The sequence below is a fragment of the Poecile atricapillus genome, chromosome 3 (assembly GCF_030490865.1).
Source record: "Poecile atricapillus isolate bPoeAtr1 chromosome 3, bPoeAtr1.hap1, whole genome shotgun sequence".
NCBI classification, from domain to species: domain Eukaryota; kingdom Metazoa; phylum Chordata; class Aves; order Passeriformes; family Paridae; genus Poecile; species Poecile atricapillus.
The window spans coordinates 78,527,692-78,551,637 of NC_081251.1; the positions used below are offsets into that span (position 1 = coordinate 78,527,692).

General features: G+C 38.0%; 1 protein-coding gene across 3 annotated transcripts in view; it reads right to left on the minus strand.

Annotated features, from left to right (window-relative positions):
• LTBP1 (latent transforming growth factor beta binding protein 1) overlaps window positions 1-23,946 on the minus strand; it is a 184,877-nt gene that overhangs the window by 66,703 nt on the left and 94,228 nt on the right. For all 3 annotated transcript variants that reach the window (XM_058836171.1, XM_058836173.1, XM_058836172.1), the window contains 4 exons: window positions 21,312-21,414; window positions 15,344-15,415; window positions 3,763-3,885; window positions 2,593-2,760 (listed from right to left, as the gene is read on the minus strand). In XM_058836171.1, the coding sequence (XP_058692154.1) occupies window positions 2,593-2,760; window positions 3,763-3,885; window positions 15,344-15,415; window positions 21,312-21,414 (466 nt within the window). The remainder of the gene's footprint in view (window positions 1-2,592; window positions 2,761-3,762; window positions 3,886-15,343; window positions 15,416-21,311; window positions 21,415-23,946) is intronic.

Here is a 23,946-nt window from a genome sequence, read left to right on the forward strand (position 1 = left end):
CTGCATAATGAATGAAGAACACTACTGCTATGATTTTCTTTTTTGGAGAAATCTAAGGGGAAAAAGCTCACCAGCCCCATACTAGAGGAGCAGAACACTATCGATCAGTAACAACACCGATCCACAGGATTCCACCTGACTACTTTAGAGGCCTCATACCAGTACAGATCCAAGCTCCACTGAATTGAAAAAGGCTAGCTAAGAACAAGATGGGGCTCATAAGAAGCCAAATCACTATTGGAAGACAGGGGAAATAACCTAATTTATAAAGCTGCTACAGAAGATATTAAAGTCAGGCAACAGCACTTGCTCCACCTCTACAGGTGCTCTATATAAGCATCATGTTTTGCAGTTCTACTGGAAGAGTACAGTGAGAAAGAAATACAAGTCAGTCTTCCTCCTCATCAAAGAGAATAGTTATGCTCCTGTCAGGGTCACGGAGACATTCAGGAGTCTTGAGAGGGCAGCGCTTCATTGTCCTTACTGCTCTAGGTAAAGCCATGTTGGGATGAAACAAAAAAGATTTAGCCTCCTGTGTGGGAATTCTTATGGCTGCCTGAGGGATGTGCCAAGTGGGGCTTGGTAAGTTCACAAATTCTGCTTTGAATGCATCAGGGTTTTAAAACGAATTAGCACCTAAAATAAAAGCACAAAGTACTAGCTAGAAGCACTCCACAGATGCGTTAAAGTGTACATTAATCACAGTATGCATTAACTGCACAATATGTTCTGATGGTATCTTAGTAATCTTAGTAACAGAAAATATTAAATTTATATTTAACTGAAGTAATTAAATGGAGCAGATTCAGAATAAGGAAATACGTCTTTGCTGGGACACCGAATACAAAAATTTGTCATAAAAACACCCTGCTGAGGGTGGGAATTCTGGTCAAAGGAGTGAGACAGAAAACTTGACATCTGTCCCTTCAGATGCATACTTAGGATGTAGGAAATCCTGCCTCAGGTCATATTCTCTCAAATAAAAAATAGAAATGTGAGACTTATTCTACCACAGCTCTGATAAGAACTCTCAACACCTGCGCATACATATCTGGTCTCTCAGTGTCTCTTTAGGAGATGATTTACTTTGTACGAATATTTTAGAAGCTTTTTATTTTAGTGGCTTTTATACTAACATGGGATGCTGCTGTAAATACATTACCCCATTCTGGAGTATCCCACTTTCACACATTTTTCATAGAAAACTCTGAAACATTATCAATTTAACCTGTTACGGAAAGGAACATGTTTTTAAATCATGCAAGTAGTCACTGAATAGGAAAAGCTCATCAGAATTTTCTAACAGATTTTCTCTCTAGTCTTTTAATTAAGAAAAAAAATCACTAAAATAACCAATTCCAAATGATACTTGATGTATTTTTTGTGACCAGAGAGCAGGCAACATAAAGATGTGTTCCGCATTCCACTATACACACTATTTGGCATAAGGCCTCGTGTAATATTCTCACAGATGTAAAACACCTGCACTTAAATTGCTAGTCATCTCACAAGAATATATTTTTTCTCCATTAAAAAAAACCATAGAAATACTATTTATCCAGAAGTGAACTGGAGTTTTAAAATCCTGACCAATGATCTAGTGACCCAATGGTCATGCAGGAAACAGTGGCTTTAAAAATCCATTGAAATGCTCAAAACTGTTCGTCACTTTCATCTCTGTAAGTCAAACTTAAAAAGTAAGCAATCTGCTGCTCTCATCATATCTCTGATAGTAGCTGTGGATTTCCCAATGCAGCTAGCTGGTTTGAAAATGTAAACCTCTATAAAATACGTCAGAGAAATACCTGAACTGCATCATGACAGTGACGTCTGCAGCAGTTTCAAGTAAGTATAGTGGATTGTCACTAAAAATACCTGGGCTAAAATACTCAAGAGACTGGATATATTGTACATTACAACAAGCAATGACACTTTTAAAACAGATTAATTTGACCCTACATTTGGGAAGCAAGATAATATTAAATTGATTTTGATTGAAGACTCCATGGGTGTTTAAGTTTTAAGCAACATCAGGGAATAAAAAGTACTTGAAAACAGTGATCAGTATCTATAATATGTGGTATCTTAATCTACAACCGGCCAAAGCAAGAGTGGTGACCAAACAAGCTGATATTTTTGAAGTCCTGATGTATTTAAATAACACCAGAACTCCAAGGGAACACTGATTATACAAGAGAGCTTTATGTATCAAGTAAGGAATTGATTAAGTGAAAAATTGCATGGAAAGTTTAACCACTAGTTTATTGTTAAGAAAGCAATTCTTTCCTTAGCACATTCTTCAGAATAGGTGGTAAAGAGATGAAGGAAGGTGAGAAAGCAGAGATACTAACATGCTCATCCTACTAACTGCAATACAAACTACATCTCACATTGTTCTGCAACCAAATTCTCACAAGCTGTCATCATTTCACCAGAGCCTTTAACAGCTGAAGAGTATTAAATACATTTTGGGTTACCTTTCCTGTATCTATAGCAAGTACCGTGGCAGTGGTTTGTTTTTTTTTTTAAAGCATGCACAAAATATTAAGGGGCAGGGTGCAAGAGCTTGTGTTTTTAGTAGGAAGTTCTTACCTGTTCCTGGGAGCGGACACTTCTCACAGTGTGGGCCCCAGGCTTTGCCAACACTGCAACAGCAAAGCTGCTTGCTGAGCTGAACAGAAAGAGGATGCATGCATTGCTTTCCTGCACTAACAAACCGGTAGCAGGGGCCTTTCTCTTCAGCAACTACAGGGTTATCAGCTGCAATGAAAGTGGAAGAGAGGATGGTACTGTTCACATGAAAAGCAAAATAGAGAAACACCACCAGATTTCTAACACCACTTATACAGATTAATATTCTGTCTGCAGAAGTTTTATTTCAAACACCTATCTCAGATGAGAATCACATTAATAAAAATCTTACTTTGCATCAAACACTCCCTAAGAATTCCAACTTACCCCGGACCAGGATAAGATGTATTTCAAAGAAAAACAACAACAACAACAAAAAGAAGTAAATTCAAAACCAGCAGCTGCTATGCTACCACAATGAAGAGTGAGAACCTCTCTCATTTGTACACACTTGTACACAGCTGCTGAAGATCAGTCACTGGCACTACACAGTTGTGCCAAGCTATAAAGCCAAAGGAACATCCATCTACAACACAGGCCACACCAATAAGACTGCAAAAGCATAAAGTATCATACATGACACTGATTTTTCATAAAACAGACAATTAGGTATTTACATTTTATTATGCTTGTAATGTGGAAGAGCCAAAGGCCATAAGATATGATTAGTATGAAGTAACAGAAAGCTAAGACCCATCCAGCTTTGTTAATGCATCCACATTAACAACAAGTTAACAGTTCTGGGTAACATGTTCACATAACTCAAAAAATACAAAGACTAATTTTCAACATGACATGTAAAAAAAAAAACAAAAAACTCCAGGCTACTGAAAAAGACTGAATGTACATGGGGGCTGGAGATGGCCTTGAAAATTTAGTGACAAGAAAATGAGGAAAAGATAGCAAGGATCCTGGGCAGCCATGCGTGGAGACCAAGGTTTCCAGGACAAAGAAACAGAAAAGAAGCAAGAACACTGAGACTGACTAAATGAACTGAATAAACTGAAAATATGAATTGGGGACAGAAAAACAAAGGTGACAGTTTAGAACAGTTGGGCCCAGTCAAATAAATCTTCATCTGAAATGTAACTAAGTATCTAATTTGGTAATTTGATTAGCAGTATTACTTACGAACGCATCTCGAGAGGGTAGGATCTGGCACAAATCCCATTTTGCAGGTACATCTGTAGCTGCCCATGGTATTCAAGCACTCACCATTAGGGCATACTCCCTGTAACTGACACTCATTGATATCTGTGGGAAAATGGAAAAAAAATCAGATGCTGAAACATGTATTAATAATTCTCTTTCTTCAGAAGTTCTCTCTTTTTTTAAAATATATGAAGGATAACTGTTACAAGTTAACACTCTTATCAACACTTTTCCCCATACTGACATGTGATTTATGACCTTTACAAACATTGCTGAGAACATAAAAGAAACACAATTATATTTATACATCATTCTTAAGTACTCTGAATTAGAAAAACAAATACACTTTGATTGGCTCAGCTTATCAACCCTTCTTCTCCTGACTAGATGATTGCTTGCACAGCTCAACACAGCTCTCAGGAACATCCACAGAGACAAGTTTCAACCAATCTAGTTTATCTATACAATTCTTAATTTTTCTCCATAAATTTGGCTACCTGTCCCATGACTCAAGAGCACACAGTACAGCAGACTGTGGCAGCTGCCATATCAGCCGCATTTTTTTCTCCAAATACTCAGTGCTGAGCTTATCCCTCAGCTCTTCCAGTGTGATACCTAATACAGTATCTTGACACCACCTGGATAAACTTCACTTCTATGCACTTAGCTGTGTGTGACAAGGAGTAGTAATTTATATCCTAGAATGCTGGATGAAATGTGATGGAAACCACATGAATTACAAAGGATCAGCTCTGCCTCAAAGGAATTTTCAAGTGAAATTCCCAGACTACATGACTTTCTGACCTCAGAGGGAGTGGACTATTTAAAAATGAGAATGGTTAAAGAAAAGAGCAGAAAAACCAGCTGAAATATTTTTGTACAGCAGTCTACTTTTTGTCCCATCCACTGTTTAAGCAGGATGACATCCCATATAAGAAGAGAAGCATCTTATTTAAGGATTGCATTAATACAGAATATTTATCAAGCACTTGAATTTTACCAGTTTCTTAAGTTTCTTCGTCAGACTAGGTTCTTTCTTTCACGCAAATACACAAATTACACACACACTTATGCACAAAATCCACATACAGATTTTGGAGGAAGTGCAAAAACAAAGGAGAAAGTGATACACATAAAATAATTTCTCTACTTTAAAACACAGTAATACCCAGACATTTTTAAACAACTTTCTCCCTTTCCAAATTCTCAGTATATGTTTTTCTTTACAGGAAAATTAACATATGTGACTGGGGGAAAATGGAAGATATCTGCCAAGAGACATACATAATCACTTTTCTGATTACTTTTTCTGGAATTAGAATTAGCAGAAATGCTTTGTCTAATGAAAACAGCATTTAAGTTCTACATCACCAAAGAAGACAGCTTATTTTAAATAATGACAATTTGACTTGGATTTTATATTTATTTTCAATAAAAAGACTAAATCTCTTGTTTGTTAACCATTAAAATACATTTCTATTTACTTTGATGTCAGCATGAAATTGATGGCACTTTTTCTTTCTATCTAGGAGAATAATTCTACCCTTCAACAAGTTTTTAAGGAAGGTAAGTAATTGCATGGCTTAACATCACTGCATTTGAATTTTCCATGTTAAAAATGATTAATGATGCATTCTTCACTTATCAGATGACAATTTTACTCATTTGCATCCACCTTCATTTTAAGGAATGTTAAAAATCTATATATGAAGAAACTTTATTAATTAAATATCAGAAGTATCAATGTTTCAAGGCATTATTTACTAGAGTGGCTGATTTTTGGATACATGGGATCTTCCTATAATTCATGAATACACAGTCATCCTTCTTACCAAATGATTCAAACCGTTCTGCAGAAAACATTCACAAATGCTGTCATTATTGCCTCCTTATTCAATCTCTTTACAGATGAATGCTCTAGTATGTCTTGTACTAAAAACATAATTCCCCATTCACATGAGCTACATTTAAGTACCACCTTATATATACATGTGAATACCAACTAGCATTCCTTGTGGAGATCCTGATACAGTAATTCCTCTTGCTAAATTTGCCCAATTTTTAAAAGTTAACTTCATTGTGCATGTCCCAGTGCCTCAGCATAACTTAATTACACTGTATTTTAATGCCTTTTTTCCTGGTCGTGTCTACTCAATGAGCTCATAGAATTACTGATGCTCTATGCTGAATTACACAAGCTTGTCTCAGGACTCCACAGAAACAAGCCAGAAGCTGATAAAAAAAAAACCCAAAACAACCAACCCTCAAATTTTCAAAAGAAACATACATACACATAGGAATAGTGTTTATTTAACAACCTGAGGAGACAAAAAAAAAATTCCTCCCAGATTTACTACCTACTTCACCTCATTTCAGACTGTGGTAAAAGGCCACTGATCCAAAATGTTTCCTACCACCTGCCAGCCTGCCCAGCTGTGCAAATTGCATTGGAATCAACTTGTTCAGGCAGCTGAAAAGGAAATCTGATTCAAGATTAGCAGACTTCTTTTTTCTTTAGCCCTCTATTTCTTGTATATAAATATATATATAAGATGTATATATATATATGGACATAAAAATATTTCAATTTTACATTAGTATAGGAATAAGAATTCCATGGCTCCATTTTAAAAACTAGAGAAAAATGTCTGAATACTGTCTTGTGCAGAACTACAAACTGATGGCATGCTTGAGGAGTAGTTTGATCAGATGTCTTCATCTACACAGAGGAAGTACTAAGGGCTCAGGTAGCAGTGCTATAAAACCATACATATGCAAATAAAACTTTCCAAAGACCAACTCAATATAGACTTTCAGTTTTTGAGAAAAGCAGAGTAATGAAGTTCCATTGGTAAATAGCCTCTGTACCAGCGATACAGAAAAAATAGAATTTAAACAAGGAGATATTCCACACAGCACCTCATATGGCTCCATAAAGAACTCTCACAGACGGAACTGTCATTTATAATTTATACAGAACTGGTAAATAAAGCATTGATTTTTTAACATTTGGTGTTTGATTTTATGAATGACCAGCCGTTTTCTCAATGGTAAAAAATGGGTTTAACCCCACTGGCATGAAAGAAGCACCGTCAATTCCACACTGACTGACAGCCTGACCCTTTGTTGTTACCCTTTAGTATTATCCATGCCAAATACATGGAACGGGTCCTTGACACACTGTGTCCCTAAATTTGTTAGTCCACCCCCATGAAAGTCTGGCTCATCCTTACAATCAGCTGAGATGGCAATGGAAGCCACAGTGACCCTGTTGGTGACTCTGCTCTCACAAGTTCACCCAAATACACAGAAGCTTTGCCACAATCAGGGTTTTCACTGTGATGCTGCAGCACTGTACAGATGATTCTGCTGTGTCTCAGCTCCTCCTATACCCTTTTCTAAGCACAGCTTGACGTATGGTAAGGTCAGCCACCACGCTTTCCAGAGCCACCACCGTGCTCCCAGCTTCAAATAACCCAGACACTGTAACCAAACTGCTGCTAATCTGTCCCACTGAGGAGAATTTAAAACAGGCTCTCTTAACAGCAGTTGCTGTTTGATACCTTCCCACACATTTTTATAGGTCTTCTGGCTGTCAGGTCAGCCTGCTCTCAGAAAATGCAATGTGTTAATGACTCAGTGCCACTGAAATTCCTGGTGAAAAAAGCAAGTTCTAACAGCCATTTTCTAACTGCATCCCTGTCTGCTCACGTGGAGAATATGACTGTGAACACAGTACTCTGTTCATGACTTAAAAAAAACCAACAAGAAGAAAAAAAACAACCCTCAAAACCAGTGAAGCGAAGCAGGAAGGTGGGAACAATGTAAGATGGTGTACATTTAAACAATGAGCACACAGTACCACTGAACTTGTTATAAAACATGATAATTATATAGTTTTAATAAGTCCAAAAATGGATTTATCTTCAAACAATTTTACATCCATTATTGGAAGGTAAAAGATGGAAATTAATGGATAAGTCAGATAACAAAAAGAAAATTTATTTTGATCATGCTTTTTTTTGCTTGCTTTCTATGAATGTTCACAAAGGAATTTTATTTGGATTTTTGTCCAGGCAATCAATAAGGTTTCATACTAGAAATACCCCTAAACACTTTACCAGAGTCTTGGTCCACATATATTTAACACAATCAGATGAACTGTTTTTACTCATGACTACACATAGACATTTGCATGGGCTGAGAATCACAATACTAAACTAAATTTCGTTCAGTCTAAGTGCAGGCAACAGTTAATATCACCTATTTTCTTCTAATAACTGTGATTTAGAGGACTGAATACTCCAGAAGAAATAAAAAAATGCAGGAAGCTTCCGAAAAACAACCTGACCTTTATCTGTTACTCTCCTCTAAACAGTTCTTGCTTGTCTAAAGATCAAAACCCCAGCGATTGCTCAACATCTCCACCAGTGTTTCCTCAAGTATGGATTTACTTGTTGAGCTCTCTTACACTGCACACTGGGGAATTGTGACAACTGGAAAAGAAATGCATCTATCAAAACTTCACATACTGTCCTTAGGTGCTTAAATTTCAGTGACAAACATTTTCACACCCAGTGGAAGGTTTACCTCTTGCTGATGTGGAGGTATTTATGTACAGAAAAGTACAATGCAGCAGAATCTCTTTCTCAACTGAGTGACAATGCATAGAACTCTGTGCTGGAGGGGAGAACACGCTGCAGAAGGTCTTAACTTCCAACATTCTGCTTGCGTTCTCCAATTCTACACTGGTTTTTAAATTAGATTAAAACAGTGTTTGTGACTGCATTAGCTGCTATTCAACAGTACTTTGGTTCTTTACTGGAAACCTGCAAGCAACTTCTCTCACATTTCCTTGAGCAATGTAATACCTAATTCAATCACATCCAGGAAGTGAATCATTTCAGCTTTATTCCAGGATTAATGACATTTAACGCAGCCTGAGTATCCTTTATCCAAGAATAACAAACCATGCTAAGTGTAAACATCCAATCCTAGGAAAAATTCCTGTGCCTGCTTAGAACGAGATCTGTACCTGTCACTTACTGTTGAAAGCATATGCTTTGCTTTACTGTAAAACATGCTGAGTTATTTATTACATCATAGAGCTCCTTTAATTTCCCCTTTTACTGAAATACCTTACTAGATACTTCAGCAAGCAAATATGGATGTGCCTCACAGCCTGCTTCTGTTCTACACGTGAACAGGCCAACACTACCTGAAGGTGACAGCTGCTACAGCCAAGCAAAGTGGTGCAGAAGGACTAGAGATCAGCAGAGAGCTGCTCTGCTACAGAGCACCCTACAAAAACTGATGGCTGGAGTATCAGCTCTGCAGCGTTTCCCTCTGGCAGCTCCCGGCTGTAAGGCTGTTTAGGAAGAGAAGTTCACTGTGTTTTGGCTGTGCTAACCATTACAAGAGCTTCTCAGACCATGCAGGCCCAGTTGGCCTAATGCAGAAATGCTGAGGTGGTGTACAGCTGTCTTCTCTGCCTTCAGCCCAGTAAGTCATTCGGACACAAGCAGCAAGTCCACTGCCCACCCTCCTCAGATAGCGAGCAAGGCCCATATTTGGTCACAGACATGCAGGAATTTGAAACATTCCTGTAAAATTAAATTCATTCTTTCATTTCCAGCCTTAGCACATTGAATTTATGCTCATCAAAATCATCACTGCTTGGAAATTTTAACCACATTTAAGTACTGTCTTAAGATTCTACAACCAAACATATACGTTTACTACTGTGTTCTGCAACCTTCTGTCATTATGTTATTTAAATCTATTCATTTCAAGGAAAACATTTTTATTCAAGAAAATGAAAAAGAAGAAAAGCAGTCTATGAAATCAAAAAGGTCAGCCGTTACTTCAAGCATTTTGAACAGTGCAAAGAAAAATAGCCTTTGTTTTTTGAAAGAAACCACTGCTACTTCTGATGTAAATAATGCAGTAAAATTTCTTTTCAGGAGCACTGATAGCTCAGAAAACGCCAAGTTCCACTATCAAAACAGGACTGGGATTTGATTTTATTACTATCTTATGCTGAAGTAACTGAAAAAGGCATTTAAAATTTTCATAAACAAGGCTGAAGAATGTTAAGTGATTTAGTATGAATTTAAAAAATCCCTCTTTTGAAATAATAGATCTCAGTGGTATCATTGAGTTTGCTATATTACAGATTTGGTAGTGATTTTTGATTACATTAATTAATATGACTCAAAAAACAATGAACAAGTCTGATTTTCAAAGTCATATTACATGCACATGAAGAAAACAACATATAATTTCACAATTTTTAATACAACACATAACAAGGAATAAAAACCAAAATATGCAACTGCTTTCAGCTAAGACAGACACGATATCCAAAAAGTTCTTATAAAATTTGGATCAAGAATAGGAACTTCTAGAAGCAGGGATTTCTAGTCAGACCACCACAGCCCTGGTAACTTCACTGAACGTTACAAGAATAAACTTGTGTCAAGAAAAGTACTGCAGCCCATCTCACCTCCTCTGTCCCAAGTGGCTGGTGCTGGAGGACACAAGCAATCTCAATAGCTGATTATAGGCCTAAGCACTGTGGAAAGATAGATTTCTGAAGGTCGACTTGCACCGTTAGCTCAGAAATCCTATCTGTATGCTTATCAAAAACTGACTCTTTGAATTACTAAGTAATAAAACCAAATGGAAAATATTTGTCCACTTCTGATGCAAAGAGAACTTGCCTTTCAGTAAGACCTATGTGCCCTTAAAACACTCTGCTGCATTTAAGCAAAGAAAGCTGTCTAGATCAATTACACACTAATTAGAATTTGCCAAAGTATTTAATTAAATATGACCTGGTGGTCAGTCATTAAATGTTATTTAGTAATATCTGCTTGTTAGATGTTCTCATGCTGTAAGTATGCTTTAATATGCATAATAAATCATGCTGTAAATTTAGACAATAATACACTAGAATAATTTATGTCAATGGTGAAAATTTGGTATGTGCTGGTAAATTACATACTAGGCTTCACTCCGAGTGCCATCTGACTGATCTCCAAACTGACTCAATATACAGGCATCAGTTTTTATTCTCTTTATGAAAATCAATAACAATCAATTACTTATTAACACCACAGAAAACACTGTTCCAGCTGTTTCTACTATAGCTACATTAACCACTATTAATATCCTCCAAGAAAAATACAATATCCAAATTTTACTGCCTCCATTGTAGTTGACTGTTTCAATAATAACTTGATCAGTGAGAATGTGAGGTAAAAGAAACAAAAAACAAGGCTTTGTTGCTAAATAAACTATTGCAATGGTTTTGTTTTTTTTTTTAATTACAGAAAAAACAGTTGCTTATTCTAAGAAATGACCCACTGGTTTCTGTGAGCTAGCAGAATAGCAGCAGAAGAAAACAGTCCAACTCATTTTGTGCTTTTGCATGGAATTTACTGGAACGCAAGTTTGCAGAGCCACACTTCTCAAACACATAATCAGTGTCCAAACAGCAACCCAGCCCAGTTTCTGGAGATATATTTATTTCTCACTATGATCATCACAAAAGAACTTCTTTGAAAGATGGTTGTTGACTTAGTAACCAAGTAACATTAAACAGCATTTCTTATTAACGAAGCTCTTTTATTACTTAAAAGTAGTGAAATAAATATACAACATGCAGAAGAAAACAAATTTATTACTGTTTTAGGAACAAATGTAGGAGGGAAGAATATACCTTCAAAATTTATCTTAAATCACAATGAAGCCAAGGGAAAAGTTCTTCAAGTCCCTCGAGCATGTGATTACAGAATTTGATCTATCAACATACAAGTACTAGTTTCTGCAAGGTCATAAACATTTAATTTTAAGAATATAGGGACTTTCCAAGAACTTCCATACACTTTTTACTTCACTGCAAAACAACAAGTATTCAGGTATTTTTCCAGTTCTTCAAGATAAGATTTCTAAAGTGCTCTGTTGGCAATATGTTAGTTTCCTGAAAAATGAATCCAACCTTTTCACCAGCTGTTTTTTCCATTCTATTTCAGTTTTCCAAGAAAACCATTAGCAGACTAAGGAAACAATAAGTATAACTCTAAGCAGGGAACCAGAAATTAGTATTGCATGTGGATTCTGACAAAGTTGCAACACTGATAAGCTGTATTTTGGCTCTAATGACAGCCTTAGGGCATCCATGTGTGTACATGTAATAAATCACCCCATTGAAAAGATAATTACTGAGGGGGGAAAAGCTTTCCTGATAGTAATTACACTTAATTGCTTGAATTAACATACCCACAGATGGTTCTTTGTGATCCTACTTACACATTAGAGAGAAGACTACTTGATTACATTAGTTCACTCACTTGAAATGAAAAAAAAAAAAATCTGGTTATTAATTGTACTAATACTCCTTAGCTGATGAAGCCTATGTAGACTTTTGACTGCAAAACCAAAATAGAACAAAATGTTAATTAGGCTTTTAGGCCTGAGTTTCCAATGGCGGTGAAAGCTGGACAACATCTAGGTGAAAAAAACAATCTCTTTTAGCTGCAGACAGGGATTCAGAAATATATCCTCATTTCTATTTGGTCTGGCAGCCCTGACCCTTTCTAAGCATGGACATAGCATGCATAGCCTTTCAGCAAAGAATAATCTAATTAAAACTTACACTTGCATATGGACATGCTGTTCCACTCCTTTACAATTTAATTGTAAGGATTCTTAAAGGAATATGAATACTCCCACGCCAGCAGCTTAAACAGTTTTCTTTTGACATCTACAGCTGTCCGTGTTAGTGATATGGACAGCTCTTTCTTCATTAGCCCTGGCTGCTTCTCTTATAGAAAAGCATGTCTGCTTCAGATAAACAAACAGGACACTTCTGGCTGACCCATTGAGAAACACATGCTAACAACCATTTCAGGGCTGAAATGCACCCTGCCAGCAGCTTTCACATATGAAGCTAACTTTCCTGAAGAATTTTCAAACCAAGGTCAAAATCCTGACCCTCTGAAAGAAAATGGTAATCTTGTTACTTCAATAGGACTAAATTCTATGGCGGCTCTGTTTTCATGGGTATTATGTCTCCCATTTGTATCTCCTTATTGGAGTGTGTTAGTGAGCAAATCACGCAGAAACTATTCAAACCTCAATAAAGCAGTAAAGGGAACTTTCTACTTCATCCCTCTTCAGAAAGTTAAGAGATTGTCCCCATCCTAAATTCATCAACAGTCTACTCCCTGCTAAGATAATCCTACTATCAGTTTATGATTAAACACTACATTATAAATTTCCATGTATCAACTGCAAGTTATATTTAGAGTCTACAGCTCACTCTCTTCTGGGATAGTGACAGCAGTATAAAAATAATTGTTTAAAGCCTCATATTTCTTGCAGTTTTAGTCATTTAGTACAAAAATGTGTCAGGGGAAGAATTATCAAAATCCAGTGCAAAACCCAGTGATTGGCCTATCAGGTACAGATCTATTTCTGTACACTATTGTGGCAGTACTCAGTTCCCTCTTATGCTCCTACCCAGAGACATAGGTTCTCTCTCTCTCTATCAGCCTGTCACTGCTCAGTGAAACAACTTTCTGGCCTATTTCTAGCAACCTTCACGAGCATCAGACCATTTCTAACCGGCCATAATCCCTGAATAAGGATCCTAGTTTCCATGAAATAAGGTTTGCCAACACCTAGGTTCAACCTCTTGAACCAAACTGAATGCCCTGCTTGCCTTTAAATGCCTGCTGGGTTGCTGCTGTCTGAAAACATTGTGTATTCTGTGGGGTTTACACACCACTACTGAAGAGATCAAAAGCTCCTGGTCCTCCTGGATCACGCTCAGAGGGTTGTATGAGGACATTAATCTGTCATGGCATCTTCTAGACACTTTACAGGCTGAAAGTCAGAAAACCTCTTTGCAGACTCTGAAAAACCTTGTCACTGATACATTGAACAAGACAATCTCTTTCAAAATAGCTGGAACTCTCTTGCTGAAATACATACATCACCTGCATGTTTAATTTGAGGCATAAAAAGGCTGCCTATTTGCATCTGACACTCACCTCCTTCACCTTTTCACTCTGCAGTCCTCATTAGCAAGTTGCCATCAACATCTCCCCATCCCTTTTTACTTATTAAGAAGACTTTACAGTCTTTCACTGCAGAGCAGGCAACAAGCTCTTGAGATGCAATTGACAGCCCTCCTCCATTTGTGTTTTTAATCCATTCCTCGAAATGCCCCTACCCTGCAAGCTGCCAAACCACTAGGTAGAGACCTGAGCAGCAGATAGGCTCAGGTAGCTGCAGATAGCAGCTCACATCTCCCTCAGCAGTGAAACCACATGATGTTTGTGTTTAGTGATCCACAAACTTTATTTTGGTGGGCAAATAACTTCCTTATGCAACTGGCTATTGTACATTAACATGCAAAGTGAAAATTTTCAGTTAAATAAGATTAAATTTATGTCCAAAATGTCTACAAATATCCTTCAACATCAACCCTTCTTTCATTTTATCCAGCTCTCCACCAGCACTGCTATTTGTTGGGACCTCTTTACTCCTTGCAGTATCAACACTGATCAAGAAACTCAGCCACAGCAGTATCAGCTTCACTTGAATTTGTTTTTCCCTTGCTTCCCAAATCTCTCTCCAGAACACTACTGCAAGATTGCTTACACCATCTCAGAGCTCCTTTTTCTTGTTTACTGGTGCTGTGCCAAACAAGCCAGACAAACAATTAAGCTTTTTCTTATATCCTCATCTGGCACCTCTGCGCAGTGCTCCAAGATACACAGAAAGAATCAGTGCTTGTCTGTGGTCATCTCTTCAGCTTTGTCAGACAGAGCTGCTACAGACCAGGAGAATTCAAAATTCAAATGTCCCAAGCCTTGCTTTGGAGCTGCACAGACCCCACAGCAGACCCCACAACCATGTATGTTTTGACAACTTCTATATTTATCACCAGGTGATAATAATCTTGGATTAACACAACTAGGCTGCATCTAACTCCATACATCCTCACCTGCACTATGCATATTCTGGAAACAGGTGGGTCATTCTTTACACGGCAGCCAGGTACTCATTCTTTTCATCTCCACTTGCCAGGGATGTTATCTGGCTTTTCTCAGTACTGTTGTGCCTAGCCTCCTGAGTCCCAAAGAATTCTTCTCTGATTACTCTACACTTTCATGATTACAGAAATTGTTCTGTATTGCTAGTTTCATCTGACTTAACTGAGTATGTCCTCAGATCCACTGTTTAGCAAAAAAACTGACAAAACAATGTATTTCTACAGAAAAACAAAGTAAAAGAATCCTTATGAAGTCATCTTTATACATCACCAAAGAAAATGAGGGTATACACAAAAGTTTCAGAAGTTATTTTCCCTGGAGGGAAAAACTCACAGAGTTGCCAGTATTCGGAAATGGTCAAAAGTATACTCAACATTTGTTCCCAAATATAAATCAATGGACTGGATTAATTCATCTAAATCATCAGTATCAAAAAAGCTGTCACAGAAAGCCAGTATTAAAAATAAACACGATCAGTTTGGGTCCTATCATACCTTGGCAAAATGTAGCATTGATTCTCTTGTAGCCTTGTGGGCATTCCATCATAGGACCGTATCCATGGTAAGCTGAAAAAAAAAAATACATCAGTTTAATACTGATACTTTATATGCTTGCAGAGCCTGATAGCTAAATTACTATATAACTATATTAAAAAATTGTAAGGTTTTGTGATAAATGGTTAAGCAAAAAAGACAAAGAAATTAAAATTAAAGATTGTACAGGTAACCTTAATTCCATTTTTTCAACATGTGTACCAGTTAAGTCTTCAGTTGTCCTGTCAAATTTGTATTAAAAACAAAACAATTCTTTGAAATCAGGATATCTTTCCTCCTATTTGTTCTGAAATATTAAAATAATTACTTTTGCAAACCACTTACAAATACCACATTTGGAAAATATAAAGTTGAAGATTCATTATGGAAACATTTAGGATTTACCTAAAAGAGCTGATGAATTTTAGAATTCATCTCTAAACTCCACTTACTGGCTGATCAGTGTAAACAGTCAAAGATGTGACAACACTGCAAAATAAATACTGAATTCAATTTTGCCAAACTAGAAAGTTTTCAGTTAACCAGCTTTTTATTTCTATTTATTGTATCTTTTCTCCACTTAAGACTGCTTTTCAGATTACAGAAAACTGTTTACTGATTCTTAAACGTCATAAATGAGAGCAGTAACTTCTTTGTTTGGTTATGCCCCAAAAGCTAACTTCTTGGCAAAGCCCAGTACTTTATGAAGCATATAGGACTAAACTTTTGGCTCTATGATCACATAAATGCTTTTAATAAGAGTCAAGAGAATTTTCCATAATTTGAATATTACAACAGAGATACCTTACATTTTGTCAGATCTTTTGTTTTATTTCAAAGTTATTCCAAATGTTCAACAGACAAACCTCCCCCCCAAACCCACCAGATTCATTAGTTTCCATCTTTACTGTGCATAAACTGTCAAATAACATAGAAGAACTGAATAACACAATGCTATTGACTGGCCTCCCTTCACATAATGTCTGAATCACACATTTACCCCTGCAGCTTACTTTAGACCTGGCACCTGGTTGGCTGTAAAGATAGAAATATATATATATATATATAAAGGAAATTGTTTTAACTAGTTCTAAAGCTTTGCCTATTATTTGGAAAATTTTAAGTGATGATCCTGAGTTGCAGGCTTTGGAGTGAGATACTTTTATTTCAAATTTCAGTGAATTATTTAAAATAATTGCTTAAATAAAACATTGAAATCCTCCTTACATTATTGCATAAAGTGCAAAATGGTGAAACACACACAGTAAAAACACAGCTATGTTATTACAGTTCTGAACACATACTTTTTCATCTTTACACTGACAACAATCATTTTAACACCAACTACAACTTGAAAATTTTGTCTCTCTATTAAAGTGGCAGTTACACATTAAGTTTCCAAGGCAGATTTTTCAGTCTTTTCCTAATGTTAATATTAAAACCAGCTGAAATGTAAGGAGACTTCCAAAAGCACAATGCATTAGTCTACTTCTGATCCCCAGAAGTGTCAATGTACTCATGTGGACAGATTCAAACTCATATTCAAAATGTCCTGACTGATCTGTGAACAGGCCATAACAGACCTGATTTAATTCACACTAAAACCAGGAGAGCCTCTGTAACTTTCTGAGGGCAGGAATGGCCTGCAGTGCAGCCTGTCAAATGAAAACAGCTTCCAGTTGTAGATGGAGACCAGCCCATAACCTATGCCAGGTCCTTTCCACTTTCCAGTGCTGCATCACATTTTCTCTCCCAGGGTGACTCAGCTGCTCTAGAAAGGGCAGTAGTGGACTGAGGTCAGAGATTTTAACCTCTTCCTCATCCTCCTACTCCCACAATGAACTGGAAACTGACAGCTTACCAGCAGCTGTTTTCTTCCTTTCAACCAAGAGCAGAAATGTAAGCAAGTCTCAGTAGAGAAGAAGCTTGTTCAGTGATGGCTAGTGATCCATGTGGGAGCTGGATGGAGTCTGACATTACTTTCCTTTTACTCACCTAAAAACCTGTTCGTAATTACTAAATTAGCAAGAAGCCTGACCAATCACAACATCCCCCATGTAACACAGAAACAATCTTCCTCTTAAAAGTTGTCTTCGGTTAGAAGCCCTTAAAAATGGAGACCTATTCCAACACTTCTTTTGGTTTTCAGCAACAGTGAACTACCCATAAATTTACAGACATGGCAGCTGTCTCAGGCCAAGGCATTTACATTTGCAACAGGACAGAAGCCCTGACTGAGAAGCGGCTGTTACCCAAAGACTCAGGTCTTTACAGAGATGCCAGAACCCTCTGTAAGACCATGGGAACAAGACATATGCAAACTTATGCATGTCCTTAGGTAGTTGATTGAAGAGAGAAGTGCCTGCTAGTGACACTAAAGTATACGCTTAAATATTTTGCTGAAGTGGGTTATGCAGAAGATCACAACCTGATTACATATTATTATAAAACATATCCACTTTAAATGAAGTTTAGGAGGTATAAAACCATAAAAGCAAAAGGAAGTCTGTTTGCTTCCATGACATTAACAATAAAAAACGTAACACCAATTTAGTGAAGTATCAGAACAGGTCAGAAACACAAGCATAGGTGTCACTTAACTGATAACTTACTAATTATTTACTTGACTCAAGTTTTTCCATCCTATATCATATAAATTTATGTATATAAAAATATATACATATTCTTTTTTCCACTGAAGCATTCTCATTTATTTATTTATTTGCAAAAATAAAAATACTTGAAGTATATAAATCCCTCAGCATCTACTCTAGACTTCCATTAAATCTTCTAACAAATTTACATTTATCTTAGGAAATTGTTTACTGTACAGAACCCTAACACTTCTATACTGTCATGAGGCTTAGTTTGACCCCTATGTCCAAAAGATACTTTGATCCAGATTCAGAACAGATTTTGGGGTTTCAAGTTTTGTGCCTAAGTGCAAACTGAACATCTCTAACATTTTAAGATGTTGTAAGATTACTTAAACACCTGCAAAACATTAAATGTATCGCCATCAATTCTCAAAAAAATCTAAAAATTCACCATTTGCATCCATGCAGAATTGCCATAAGACACAGCATGATTAAATAGCACCATGCTTAGAATCATTCCTAAATCAAATGTAGCCTAGAGAAAATAGATACACTTCCACTAAACCACTGAATCTTTACAGATTCAATGAATATTCTTGAAGCATACACCCACCAAATCACACTCTTGATATAATGACCCTGTATTTTAATCTGGATAAAATAGATAGTGCAGCCTTCTCCTCCTCCCGTCTTAAAACACTAAGATACAGTGAGAACTCACACCTAGAAAGATGAGAAATGTGTCCGATTATGTCTAGGAGACACAAATCCTTACTTTCCAGGAATGCTTTAATCAGGAGAGGATTATTCCAAGTGCCACCATTCTCTGCCTCTTCCTGAAATTATACAGTTACATTCAAAAAAACAATTCCAAATTGAGCCAGAAAGCAGGAGTGAGCATGACTCATACTGTAAGTAATTAAGGACTCTGGGAAAGAGACTGGGTTCCTAGATCTGTTCCAAGAATTGTTTCTACATTTTATGGGTTAGGGCATCTCCTCATAGGTATAAAATGTAGATTAGAAATTATTCTGGCAAATAAAGGAACTCTGAAGTGTCCCATCTTGAGCAAGCATGCTAATCATTAAACTTTTTTATAGCAAAAGGACATTGCTCATCTCATTAACATTTAAACAAATGATTCTTATGCTTTGAAAAAAGATTGGTGGACTTTCCTTTAGGGGTGGTTTTTAGATTGAGTTAAAGCACTTCTCTGTACCCGCTTAAGAATCATCTGTGGATCAGAAGTTTGTCACAGTTTCCCTGTTTGCTTGCTTTTAACACTGTGCTGGGTACCGTACCTTTAAGCAGCTGCCTGATCCACATATCTACTGTGGATTCCAAGCTGAGACAATCAGTATTTTACCTGAACTATGAAGAACTAACAAGTGTGCTTCCCTTCAAACCAGGCACCAAAAATTTGTATTAGTAGTTCCAACCAATTTTTGGTTGAAACACATTTCAGGTTTTTGTGATTTTTCTCACACCTACATCCAAATAAGCAACATTTCACTTGTCAATATGATTCAGATGAACTAGATTTCAGTTGTAGTTGAATTGCATTGTCTGAATGCTTCTCAAACTCTGTCAGGCTGGTGCTGTGACCACTGCCCTGGGGAGCCTGTTCCAGTGCCCAACCACCCTTTGGGAGAAGAATCTTTTCCTAATATCGAACCTAAACCTCCCCTGACACAACCTCAGGCCAATCCCTCAGGTCCTGTCACGGGGCACCAGAGAGAAGAGATCAGTGCCTGCCCCTATTCCACTCACAAGGAATCTGTAACTGCAGTGAGGTCTGTCCTCAGTCTCCTCCAGGCTGAACTGACCAAGTGACCTCAGCCATTCCTCCTCATACAGCTTCCCCTCAAGTCCCTTCACCATCCTCGTGGCCCTCCTTTTGATACTCTCTAATAGTTTCAGAACTGTCCCCAGCACTGGAGGTGAGGCTGCCCCAGCTCAGAGCAGAGCAGGACAATCCCCTCCCTTGCCCAGCTGGCCATGCTGTGCCTGATGCCCCCCAGGACAGGGTTGGCCCTCCTGGCTGCCAGGGCACTGCTGGCTCAGGTTCAACTTTCCGACAGGCACTGCTCTCCAGCCTCTAACTCCGCAGTCTGTGCGGTACATCCAGGGTTGCCCAGGGCCAGGTGCAGAATCTGGCACTTGTCTTTGTTAAATTTTATATGGTTGGCATGCATGCTCCTTTTAGAAACTGTATTTACATGCTAGAGGAATAAAATAGATACCCGAGTTATTAACTATGACCTTCAGGCACCCAAGGAGGCTCTCTTTCTAAAGCATATCAGAAGATACGCATACTCCAATGCACCAAATGTTTCAGAAACTAGCAAATAAGACCATAAATTTATATCAGTCTCCTATGGAGGGAGGAGTCAGAAAAATAGGAGCAACAGGAGATCTTCCACTGGAAGTGTATTTACATCCATATTAAGACTTACAGAGAAACATATGCTTACAAAAAAATCAAACACTGAATGTATTTCCAGCTATCTGAATAACAGGGTTCTAGAAAAACTGGGTAAGAATGGCTGCATTTTAATGACCTATTTTTAGCCCAGTAAATGCAGGTCCACTCCATCTGCAAAACAGAGATCACATTATCTTTTCCCATCTTTCATTTAATGCCGAAAATATGACATGACACAGAAGTATTACTATTCCCGTGCAACGATAATGTGATTCACAAAAAGTTCAAGAGATTATTCTCACCCATCATGCAAGTAATTCAAAATTCTTTTCTTATTATAATATGATGTAAAATCATAATAAAATGCTGAAGAAAAGCCTTTGTCATTGTCTAATTGTTGGGGAAGATATTTCAAAAGCAGAGGAAAAAAAAGCAACCAACAATTTAGAGCCTGGAAGACCTTGGCTCCAAACTTGAAATTTCATCTGCAGTCCCGAGAGGTCACTGCATTCTCTCCAAGCAGAAACTGGCGCCTCTATAATTTAAGATTTCTATGCAAACTTAAAAAAAAAAAAAAAAAAAAAAAGAGAAGTCCAGCTGGAAAAGGCAAGATGATTCAATGTGATTACTCTTCCTGCACTGTGTAAATGCAACAGTCCATCACTGACTCAAAGGAGGAAGAAGCAGGGGAAAAAACCCAATGACATCAACTTTGCTGGCTGCACCAAGTGCCTGCATATTGTAACTGCTGGCATGCAGGGGAATTCCAGTTTCTACAACCTGTCCCTAATCAAATCATAGTACATTTTTTTCTACTAGGTTCCTTTAGTTTTTTTCCCCTCTGAAAAAAGAGAAAATACTACTTGAGGGGGAAAAACCACGAGAATAACAATAAAATAGCACTTACACGGCTTCTTGGGACATTTCTGGCATTTGTTAAAACCCCAGGAAGTACCCACGGTTCCACAGCAGTCTTCTTGCTTGGAAAGGCCAGGAAGTGCTTTGCCACACTGAAACAAGTCAGGTAAAGAATACTCTGGTTAGTGATACTGTACAACACTCCCAGTATAATGTTCTTTTTCAGACATTTTGAGTTAATCTCTTGCTGAAACACTGAAGATTCAATGGAGCTCTTAACTGAACTTAAATGGTGCACACACATTGTAGAGGCTCTCTAGACAGACATGAGCAAATTAAGTGACATTATTAGCTTCCCCCGTGTCAACTTGAAAAGGAGAAAAAACCAGAAGAAAACAGTATGTCATAGGAATGAGTGAGTATATTTCTAAGGTAGCAACTCACCATTGGAAGCTATAGTTTTCCTCATAAAAACATGCTTGTCCACTTTTTCAAAAGCTATATGAATTATCTCAAATACCTTATAAATTCTAAGGTCCATTTTCATTTCCCCACTGACCAATAACATAATTATTATGCTTTATAATAATAAGAATATTAATATTTGGAAGCTTACAACATAGTAGTTACGTTCTTGAATTTTCCAATTTTCTTGCATTTTGCATGGTAAAGAGAGTTTAAACGTATTTCAGCTGCAGACATTAAAATGACCCCCCAAACATCTAAACCTGACAATTAGGTATACAGTGGAACACACAAAGCACAGAAGTCCACAACAGCTGCACTTAGTAATACTTTCAAAGCAAATGTGATATAAATAGGCACTGCAGCAAGCAATTCAAATGTGCTGAAGTGTGAATCCTCAGGACAGAATGAAGAGACTTCCCCTAATCTAACTCTGCTTTCTGACAGCGTGTAAACCTCTGACCCAAATGTTCACTGCCACATAGCTTTCAGCTCAAGACAGCGGGCTCACCCTATGCCACAGGCTGTGGCCTTGTGGTTGCTCTCACTTAGCTGGTAACACAGCCACTCTGCAGTGCAGACGCATGCTGAATGCTTTCCCAAAATTTTTCCAATGTGCTCTTAATCATTCATGAGCCAATGATATTTCTGAAGCAGAGTTACCCTGTGTAGCTTTACAGCATGACTACTAACAGGATAGCAAGCTACTCTACAAGGGTTCTGACTCATGAGAGGGTCCCCTCAGCATGGGAGGGGCCAGCAAGGCACCATCCCAACCATTTTCTCTGTCCCTTTTTCACAGATACTCCCCAGACATCCTGAAGTATCTCAACAAATTAAAAGCAGCACCAGCTCACTATTTAAACATCAGACTGCATCTCAGCACTTGTATAAAGTGAAATTTACACCTGTGTCAAGGAATGTGTGAGAAGTCTGAAGTGTCCTCCATCTCACTGACAGCCAGCCACACATGCCCAAGTTTTTAGCACCACGCCAACTTGGCATGGCTATGGCGTGCCTCTGCCCATTACCCATATACAGGTTAGCACCACCTTTGAGCCTCAGCTTGGCATGACACATAAACAGCAAAAAGAACAGTGGCCAAACAGGTTCAAACAGTCTGCTCAGTTACTGTGCAACTTTAGGAGTCTATTTTCACGTTACTGTCTAGAGTGGGTCTGGTGATAAGTTTTCCTGTTGTAAGAGATGAGAAATAATCCTTGCCTGGATGGTTATTTGACTGTGTTAAAACAGTGGAGTATCTCAAAGTCCCACCTTTCAGATGCAGGCTCAGGCTTACCCTAGGTGAATGCAGATCTTTCAGCTGTCTTGCACTCCTCTGGCTTAGGCACTGGAAGGATTAATACAAGGCTGACCATTCCTGATCATTCAGAGTCCACAGAGTTCTGCTTCCATAAGCAACTCCCAGCCCCGTACCTCAGAAATGCCATCAAGATGCATAAATGGGGAATTCTGCACAACTTCCTCTGCCATAGCAGCTCTGCTGTTTTCAGAACTGAAATAAGCTCTTCCAACTGCCCCTAGCTAGAGGATACACAGATCATGCTGCACATCCCAGAGCTCAAAAAAATCTCTCAACTGAAGAGTACTCATAATACCTCCTCTACGTGATTACCCTAAAACCTTAGAGAGTTCATGTTACATCTTTACTCAATGCTGGTCTTCTCAACCTGCATCCCAGGCAGGCATGCTCCAGGAAGGACCATTTTACTTTATAACCACAGCTACCAAGTTTTGCTTTATACTTGCAGATGCTCAACCCCTTTCCTAGAGCTTCTTCAAAGACAGAGAAACCACTTGGTAAAGTTGTACACTGAGGCTGTTATCAAGAGCCAGCTAAAGCATTTACACCCAGCTCTTCTCCCTCCGTTTTACAACCCTCCACTCTGCAAAAAGAAATGGGAAGAATCAAGGCTGGTGTTGCATCTCCCGTTATGATCTCAGAAATGGAGCATTTAGGCAGTGAGGCACACTACCTAACAGCCAGCAGCTTCTCTTCAAGGTCAAAACCTCAAGGACACATCCCGGGAGCTCCTGTGTGTCGAGGCAAGATTCCACTAACGTGAGAGCCAGCCCCATGAACTGCCCCCGCCTTTTTTTCCCTTTTCCCCAAAACAGAAAAGGTGTCATCTAATAGTAACAAGCTAAAAAAGAAGAGAAAAAAGAAAGGAGGTGAGAAGGAGGAAGATGGACTAATG